Source organism: Eurytemora carolleeae, unplaced genomic scaffold, assembly GCF_000591075.1.
Source record: "Eurytemora carolleeae unplaced genomic scaffold, Eaff_2.0 scaffold1152, whole genome shotgun sequence".
Lineage (NCBI taxonomy): Eukaryota > Metazoa > Arthropoda > Copepoda > Calanoida > Temoridae > Eurytemora > Eurytemora carolleeae.
The window spans coordinates 19,447-28,899 of record NW_019397310.1 but is presented as its reverse complement, the minus strand read 5'-3'; the positions used below and the strand labels follow the sequence as shown (position 1 = coordinate 28,899).

The 9,453-nt window shown below is 28.7% G+C and overlaps 1 protein-coding gene across 1 annotated transcript in view; it reads left to right on the top strand.

The window, feature by feature from the left end:
* Positions 1-8,762, top strand: part of LOC111713438 (glutamate-gated chloride channel) — a 22,655-nt gene extending 13,893 nt beyond the window's left edge. The window contains exons 9-13 of the mRNA XM_023488290.1: positions 1,483-1,591; positions 2,145-2,212; positions 4,911-4,968; positions 6,729-6,834; positions 7,540-8,762. Of these exons, the coding sequence (XP_023344058.1) occupies positions 1,483-1,591; positions 2,145-2,212; positions 4,911-4,968; positions 6,729-6,834; positions 7,540-7,556 (358 nt within the window). The 3' untranslated portion in view covers positions 7,557-8,762. The remainder of the gene's footprint in view (positions 1-1,482; positions 1,592-2,144; positions 2,213-4,910; positions 4,969-6,728; positions 6,835-7,539) is intronic.
* The last annotated feature ends 691 nt before the right edge of the window (positions 8,763-9,453 follow it).

The following is a 9,453-nucleotide window of genomic DNA, read 5'->3' as shown; positions in this document are numbered from 1 at the left end:
GGAAATTCAAATTTAAAATTGAGAAAGTTTAATATTTAAGTAGCTATTCATTATTTTACAGAACTTTTAACCTCGAACTTAAAATTCGCCCATTCTTTAGTTTTAGACTCAGGAATAAAAGATCAAACTGGAGTAAAAAATGTTCTATAATAGTAGAAAAAACAACATGGAAATTTTGAAGGTTCAAAATAGAGGTGACATTTTTGTAACTTCGTCGGAAAGGAATTGAGTCTTTGCCACAAACTTGGATTTTTAAATCCCAATTTCTTTAAAACCAAATGTCGTAGACCGTAGATATTTCAATCTATGAATTCTGGTGGATCAAACAATGTAAGTTTGAAATATGAAAGGTGCGCATCATTTGATTGTTGAGATTTTGGTACTATAAATTGGAATTTGTGACAAAAACTCAATTCCTTTGTTACTCCTTTCTTGCACTTTGTCTGAAGAGAAGTATTAGTTGTTTATAAATTGTCTCCGAAGTCTCATTCTTTAATCACAGGATAGATAAGCCTTTATTTCTTTGATTTAAAAAAGAGAACTTCAGTTTCTCTCAGGCCCAAAACCTGCATTGTATTTTTTTAATATTATAATTTTATATTTGAATTAAAGCCTGTATATTTCTCTCTATATATATTTATACTATGGCAGAGATTTATTTCTAAAACATTATGGGAGATGAGAATCCAATATAGTATTGACAGTTAAAGAGAGAAATGATAGAGTTTTAGGCGAATACACTATTTTATTTTCTTCGTCTTTCAACTGTAACCATATATATCTTAAATTCATTTTAGTACGGTTTCTACTGCAAAATCGTATTTTTAATCCTATTCATCTTAATCCTATTCTTTTTAATCCATTTCTTTATAATCTTATTCTTTTAAATTCTATTTATTTATATTACTCTTAATCAATCCTATATTTTTCAACTTTATTCTTTTTAATCCAATTCTTATTAAATCCTATTCTTCTTAATCCTATTCTTGATCATATTCCTCTAAATCTTATTTTTTTTATTCCAACTCTTCTTAATTTTACCAAACTCCTCCAGTGGCAGTGCAGTGTCACAATATTTGCAAAAAGATCGAAAAACAAGGAAATCTCTGTCATCCTTAATCAGACAAAGATATTCAAAGAGCACTCTTTATGAACTAGACTTGCCGCTCAATAATTAGAGAGTCACCTAAAATTGCGTGTACAGTCCCTTTAACCTAGCAATATTTAGATCTGATGAACAGAGGAGTGTACAATCCCTTCAACCTGGCAATATTTAGGTCTGATGAACAGAGGAGTGTACAGTGTCCTTTAACCTGGCAATATTTAGGTCTGATGAACAGAGGAGTGTACAGTGTCCTTTAACCTGGCAATATTTAGGTCCGATGAACAGAGGAGTGTACAATCCCTTTAACCTGGCAATATTTAGGTCTGATGAACAGAGGAGTGTACAGTCCCTTATCCCTTTAACCTGGCAATATTTAGGTCCGATGAACAGAGGAGTGTAAAGCAAAAGGAACGCAAGGAACGTGAACTCGAACACTGTTCCTTTAATCCGGAACGGCTGGAGGAACAGGGAGCTCCGTTATCCATGGTGAGCAGCTTTAGTTTCTATAATCGCCAAAACGGCCGAACCAAATGTCCAAAACCCGAGTGTAAGTGTGTGACTGGTGTGGCAAATTTGAGATAAAAATCTGAAAATATATTTACATTATAATGAAAATATATTTACATTATAATGAAAAAAAGCAAATATCTGAAAAATAATTTAACTGGAAACTGGAATTTCTGGATTTTAAACCTAATATATTTTTTTAATTACTAGCAAAAAAATATTTGATTGCTGACAGACAAGAATTTCATAAAATATCTTTTCTAATATTTCTCTTTCAAAATAGTGGAAAATATTTTATTAAGAAAACTTCAACTTCATAGAAAGTATTTTAATAAAACCAATATATGCGGTAACTTTATAATTCTTTTTAACATTTTTAAAATAGAATAAAAATAGTAGAGCTGTATGCATCATTATTGAATAATAATAATAATAATAATAATAATAATAATATTAACAATAATAATAATGATGATAATTATGATAATAATATTAATAATAATAATAACAATAATGATAATGATATCCCTAGGATCCGCTGATGCGAAGGATTGAGGGTGCTCATATGATCCCTCCTTCGGCATACCTTCACCATAACAGGCGCAGTTTAATATCAAAGAAAACAATACTTAAACCACTCTCCACTAAACACTACTATATCTTAGATCAGAAAACACTGCAGAAAACTACAAAAATCCGAAAGTTTAGTTGAGAATTAAAGGGACTATAATTGGAATTATAAATGACCCTCCGTGCAAAGATGGCAATGCCCGATTTACAACGGTACCCTTTAAGCCTAAATCAAAAAACTAGAGTATTTTCTGCAGCTTTCTGACGGAGAATGTTCAAAAATATTTTGGCAAAGAGTGAAAATTGCATTTTTTAAATTTTGTACAAATCTCTTTAAATGAAATTTAATGATTATTCAAAAATGGGTTTAAAAGACTTTATGCAAAATGTTATGTGGCATTCCATCTATATGGTGTGACATGTGCGAATCACAACAATACCCTCCTACAGCTTAGACAGATTAAAAATTAATGAGATGTCATGATTACTCTGTAAAACTTTGATTATTTTGAATTGGGATTTTTATAAAAAAGTAACTTGCAGATTTCTTCTACAGAGATAATAAACGAAATTGTGAGAATATAGAAAATATAGAAACTATAGAAAATATAGAATGAAAATATAGAAAATATAGAAAATATAGAAAATATAGAAAATATAGAAAATATAGAAAATATAGAAAATATAGAAAATATAGAAACACAACAATACATTATTGAAAAAGATAAAGCTTAAAAGATAATGCTGTGAGTCCCATAATTTATTAATTACAATCACAATCTTTTTATTGACAATAATTGATTGTTTTCATATACCTAATTCAATTTAATGTTTCTTAAAAGAGTCTCTACAAACCAATTATTTTTATTTATTTACTTTTCTAAGTGTGGGAAGTAATTAAGAGGTAATTATTTAATTAAAGAGATGTGTCTTTGACAGAAAAGAAAAAATCCGGGAAAAAGAATTTGATGGATTTTCTCCGAAATTGAATCAAAAGTTTATAATTGATTGATGGATTGATTGATAGCGAGAGGGGGAAGGGAAGAGGAGCCTTGAACGAAGGGAGGAAGGCTAATCACAACTATTTATCGTCCGAGCCTCATTTTCTCGTCCGAACCAACTCAAAATTCTCCTCCTTCCACTATTATGTCTTTTAAGCGTCCAATCCTTAAAAATAAAAAATAAATTTAAGGCATAAAATAAAGTAAGACTGCAATGATTACATCAATGATGGAATCTTCGAATCCGTTAAATTTTATATCAAATTTATTAGGTAAAAAGAAAATGACTATCCTTCACTATATAAAAGAAACAGCAAAATACTTTCATTTTCCCCATGGAACCACCCGGAAAAAATTTTATAGTTTTCGATATAATTTAAAAAAATAGTAAACTTCCATTTATTCGGAGTAATTATCTGAAAATGCGCAAAAATATGTGAATATTTTTTAGAACTTTAATTCAATTTTATTTTTATCAGTTCCCAAAATTCAACATTTCACTCATGATCTAACGGGGCCCAGCAAGATTTAAAAAATAAATATATATTTAAGGATTGGAAAAATAATATAGGAAGGACGAGGATTTTAAGGTGGCTCGGACAAGAAACTTCCTTCTCTCCTTGAACTTTGAATAATTTATTCAGAAATCCTTCGAATTTGAGAGAAACCGAGAGAATGCTACCATACCAAACTTTGTCATTCAATCCAAGTTTGTCTAACCAAAGTTTAATTTTTTTATTTAAACTTCAAAACTTGAAAAACATTAAACAATATAGACAAAAAATACTAACTCCACATTTTACTCTCTTCAATTCTAGCGATATAAATTTTTGATTGAAACTTTTTCAATCAAATTTGATTAACGTGTGTAACTAGTAACCACGTTTAATTAAAGTGAATTTTAAGTTTGACCTCCTCTCTAGATTCAAGGGACTGCAGTCCTAATTTCAAATGACTCTCCATTAAGAGATTGTTAAGTCGATCCATCTCTAAAGCTTTGTTTAACCAAGGTTGGGTAAGATATATGGGTAAGATATCAACTTTTATCTCTTTAAAAAATCATTTATTTCGAATCGTGGCTTTTCAACAACAGAAACTATTTCCTGCCGAACCAAAGGATCCAGAGTGAGAAGCATTCTGTTTCTTTTAATTGAAATTTAATTGAAATCAAACGTGTTTTGCTCTATAATTCAACAATCTTTACACTTATGGATTTGTTTTTTTCATACATTTTTCATTCAAAATGTATATGCCGACAAAAAATCACCGAAGAAAAAAGGCTATGAAATAATGTATATAATGGGTCAAATTTTGATCGAAATTCACAGCTTTCTGAAATATTGACAGAACTGTTAAATCCACGTGATACAGCAATATTGAAATTGAAACGAAGATTATTACTTATATATGCACATCTTTGAAAATATATTCAATTAAAGCTTATCAATTAAATCTAGAATTTATGCTATTGAATGTCGACTGAAATAAATCCAAGCTGCTCAGGGTCGACTTTATAGTGTCACAGCGCCTTAGCCTTAAAGTTCCCTTATCCTTTGTAACTATCAACAGATTTTAACAAGTAATTGGCAAAATTCTCAACTATTTCTCATCGTAAAAAATGGTTTCCGTAAAAATTCCTGCGTACCCAAAAATATTACGAAAGAGCGACGCAAAAGCGCCATGAAAGCCCAGTTATTAGAATAGATATTAAACTCGTGAAATACTAGAATACCTATCCGCAGACCCAACAAAATATCACTCTGGATGAAGAATTTCCAGTTTCAGGTTGGTTTTTTATTCATACAGTCGTCGTCGTATATATCAATATAATGAAGACGACTTTAGATTTCAATTTTTGGTTTCTACCAAACTTTCAAACAGCATGGTTACAAAAAAACATGGAAACAAAGAGAAGCTGTCAAGCTTTTTAGAAATCAAAACTTAAACAGAAAAGTTGTCTTCGTTGTATTGATTTCAACGCTGTATTAAAAGGATTTTAGTAAAAAGGAACTGAGTTTTTTCCACAGACTCTGATTTTCAAATCCCTATATCTTTGCAACCCAATGTCGTAGACATTAGATATTTCAAAATACAACTTCTTTAGATCAAACAATCTATGTTGGAATTTCAAATTTTGACACCATCAGGTTGTACCGATATAGGGATTATAAAATTTTATTAGTTATTAAGCAAGTTTTTGGGATATGCTTAAATTTTTGATTTTATAGTATAGAAAAGATGACATTTTGAGAGATAATTATTAACCGATTGAGGCGTTTATGGTTTTGTGTAAGAAATATGATGTATAAATACATTAATTCAGTTATTTGCGGATATATACAATATATACAATATATTTGCGGATATATACAATATATTTGCGGATATATTATATAGTGATATTTACAAAAACAAAAACGATGATATCTTTCTCAATGTTACTCGAATTGTTAATGCATTCTTGAATATAGAGAACGTTAAGAATAAAAGAGAAAAATTTAACCATTTTATTTCAAACTTAGATTAAACTTTAGTTTTAACATTTCAATTTATATATTTAAACTTGAACATTGTGCAGTCAAATTATAGGCTAACTTTAATCTACAGTTGGAACCCATTATACTGTAGAAACGAAAGACGACTGTTAAGTTATATTATCTTAACCTTAAACAGGCGTAGGGGGGGCGTTGGCGCCCCCCCCCCCTCTAGTTTGTGTTCCTTAGCACTCTCATTTTTGACATTATCACTGTAAAATTTTTTACTTTTAATGAATAGAAATTTGAAGGATTTTTTGCAAAAACTTTTTATGCTTTGGGCAGGCCTGGGTACAGGGCAGTAAAAAGTCCGGTCTGTGTAAAAAAAAATCTAAAATAGCCCATAATGTTTTTATGACTGAAGTTACAGATCTAAATGCTATATTTTTGAAAAGCCCTTGAAAATGAATGTAGAAACATGTGTCACACTTTGATATTTGTTTAAAACCAAAAAAATATTTTTTAAATTTGTTTGACTTTTTTTGGGCATTTTTTTCAACCCTCCCTAGAACTCAAACTATAACAGTTATCGATCTAATTTTTTTTCACTGAGCTGGCCTTGAAAAATTGGCTATTAACATGAATTTCAACCCCATACCTATCCTCAAAGGCCTTTTTCGAGGGGCGGCGTGGGACGCCCCCCCCCCAGGCAATAGGGTTTATAGGGTTAAATGGTCCAATGAACACAGTACATTGTACATAATTGTACACAGACTCATTTCACTTAATAACTTACATGTAGTCCTCCTCGCCCACTGTTTTATTGGTCTCACTGTTTACAAATAAATCAATATTTGATTTTAAATGTATGATCATTCCATTGATTAATTGAGAAAATTAATAATTGATTGATTACAGACGAATTGATGATTGACATAATAATCAATAGTTTTAGAACAAAGATCGATTTTTTGATCAACTAGTTAAAAATCAATTATTTTAAAATTGATAATTGATCCTTTTGAAACACGAATCGATTGCTGAGCTTAATAATTGATCGATTGATTTCAGGCGAAGAAGATCGATGTATTCTCGAGAGTACTGTTCCCCTTCGTGTTTGCTATGTTTAATGCTTGGTACTGGAGCTATTATCTTTCAAAGGCCCAGTCTCAGAAAGGAAATTATTCATTTAGTAATAATAAAAATGATTATGATTATAATAATAATAATAATAATGATGAAAATAATAATAATAACAATAATAATAATTAATAATAGTAATTAAAGATAAAATGTTGAAAAGAAAAACTACTTTTCATTTACTAGGAAAACATAAAGTTTTTATTGAAAGCTTTCTTCAAACTTTTTCTATCACATAAAAATATTATTTATTTCTTTATCATTCAATTACTTTTTCTTAATATTTCTACACTAAAAAGATTTAGAGATATTGACTTTAAAATAAAAATAAATTTGTTGTTGGATCACAAATGGGGTACATAAGAATAAATAAGAATAAATAAGAATACATAAGAGTAAATAAGAATAAATAGATAAGAAAAAATAAGATTAAAAAGAATAAATAAGAATAAATAAGATAAATAAGACTAAATAAGGATAAATAAGAATATATAAGAGTAAAAAAGAAGAAATAAATAAGAATAAATTGGAATAAATTAGAATAACTAAGATAAATAAGAATAAATGAGAATAAATAAGAATAAATGAGGGTAAATAAGAATAAATGAGGGTGAATAAGAATAAATGAGGATAAATAAGAATAAATGAGGGTAAATAAGAATAAATAAGAATAAATAAGAATAAATAAGAATAAATAAGAATAAATATAAATCAATTAATCTAAATGAATAATTTTTGCCAGAAAACAAAGCCTCTTAAGAGAACTATAAACTGGTTGAAAAATGAACAATCTTACATCTTGATGTTTTATCTTTTATTGAATGTATAGAAATTAGGGTTTTCGTAATTTTTCGTAGCATTTTATTCGGAATTTTCTTTCAGATATCCGCACAAAATTATCCTATTTTGATTTTAAAAAATTTCGCATCAAAAGTAAAATTTTGGTAACATTTCGAATTAAAATAATATGAAAAAAGCTTGAACCCCTAGTTAAAAAAAACTGTAACAACTCTATGTAGTTGTATAGAATGTTTATAATATATGTAATATTTGATGTCTTACTAAGTATTCATAATTTAAAGAAATTTAAAAACTATTTATATGAGAAAATTGAATTAAGGTAGTAATTAGGCAAAATCTACGACCCAAAAAAAATTTTAGGCTAAAATTGATTTTTGACATAAATAACAGATAGTTTTTGTTAATTTTTTTATTTCTAAGATTTAAAATGTTTTTATTAAAAGTCAAAGTAGAGACATAGAGTTGTAAAAGAACTCACTATGATAGTTATTGTAAACTTAGCAAATGCAGATATGATTGCAGGAAATATAATTGCCAGAAATATATGATTGGCCTGAACATGAATACTAGATTTAATTTTCTAGTAACTGCGTTTCTAGTAATCACGTTTCCAGCAACTATGTCGGTCATTTAATCATATATATTAATGTATAAATGTAATAATTAAATGTTATGGATAACAGGGGATATTTAAGGAATAACTTTTTTTATTTTAAGAAACTTGGTTTAGCAAAATACATGTATGTACCCACCAAGCCATGTAATTCTAGCATTTTTCCGTTCATTAGTTCCCTCCCCCCACCCCTCTCATTCATCTTTATAAAAAAAATTATTAGTTCTTATCTGCTTTTATTGCGTATCTTTTTTATGTTTTTTCCTGTCCATTTTTGTGTTTTATTTGCTAATCTTTATTCTCAAATTTTTATTATTTTAATTTTTTTTTTAGACTCATTTTCAACCTACATGAGCACTTTTATACAGCGGTATGGTGCTTATACTGCTCAACTCCGCGTTGCTCAGTTTATTTACAAACCAATCAATCAATCAACCAATCAGCTGATTGCATCTCGCGGATTTATTAATTGATTGATTGATTGGAACCTCGTGTAAGGACTTCTGTGATACATAATTGTAACGTTTAAAACAATAAATAGTTGTAATTTCTATCTCTTCTTATTGAGTGTAAAGAGATACATGCATTTTGCATTATTAAAAATGTTTTTTTAAATATTTTTTCCTTTTTATCTAAAAAGTAAAATAGCACAGTGTGGGTTTATTGTGTAATTAAGCAATTCAAATTTCCGAATGGGAAAATTTTATGCGTTGTAAAAAAGTGAATTTTCACACATTTTGTGAAATTTCTGATGTTAATGTCATCATTTCATTTCCTCAGATTTCCCTTTGGAATTGGTTTGAACTAAAGTAATTTGAATATATTAGGCTCAGCGTCTGCACTCTTCAGGGGAAACCATTTTAATACAAACTTTTAAACTTTTAAATTTTTTTCTTAGCATTTAGTTTTGAATTTTAATTTGAACAATTTTCTAAAATGAAATTATGATATTAGGCACAATTTTGTAGGGTTGCCTTCTCTCAACTCACACGTCTACAAACAGTTCTTGAACTCATTCTTTGGAACATTTCTAGAGTGATTAGCACCGCTTTTCTTTCAATAATGCTGAATTTCAAAGTTTAAAGATGTCTTTCTTTTTTTCTTATTTCTTGATGGATTCTAAAAAACTGTTTAAGATTACCATCTTATGATATGACTCACCACTATAACATTAACTTTCCTCTGTCTGGTGGAAGGGGGGGGAGGTTTATTTTAGTGGAAAAAAAGATTTTTTAAAAAGAT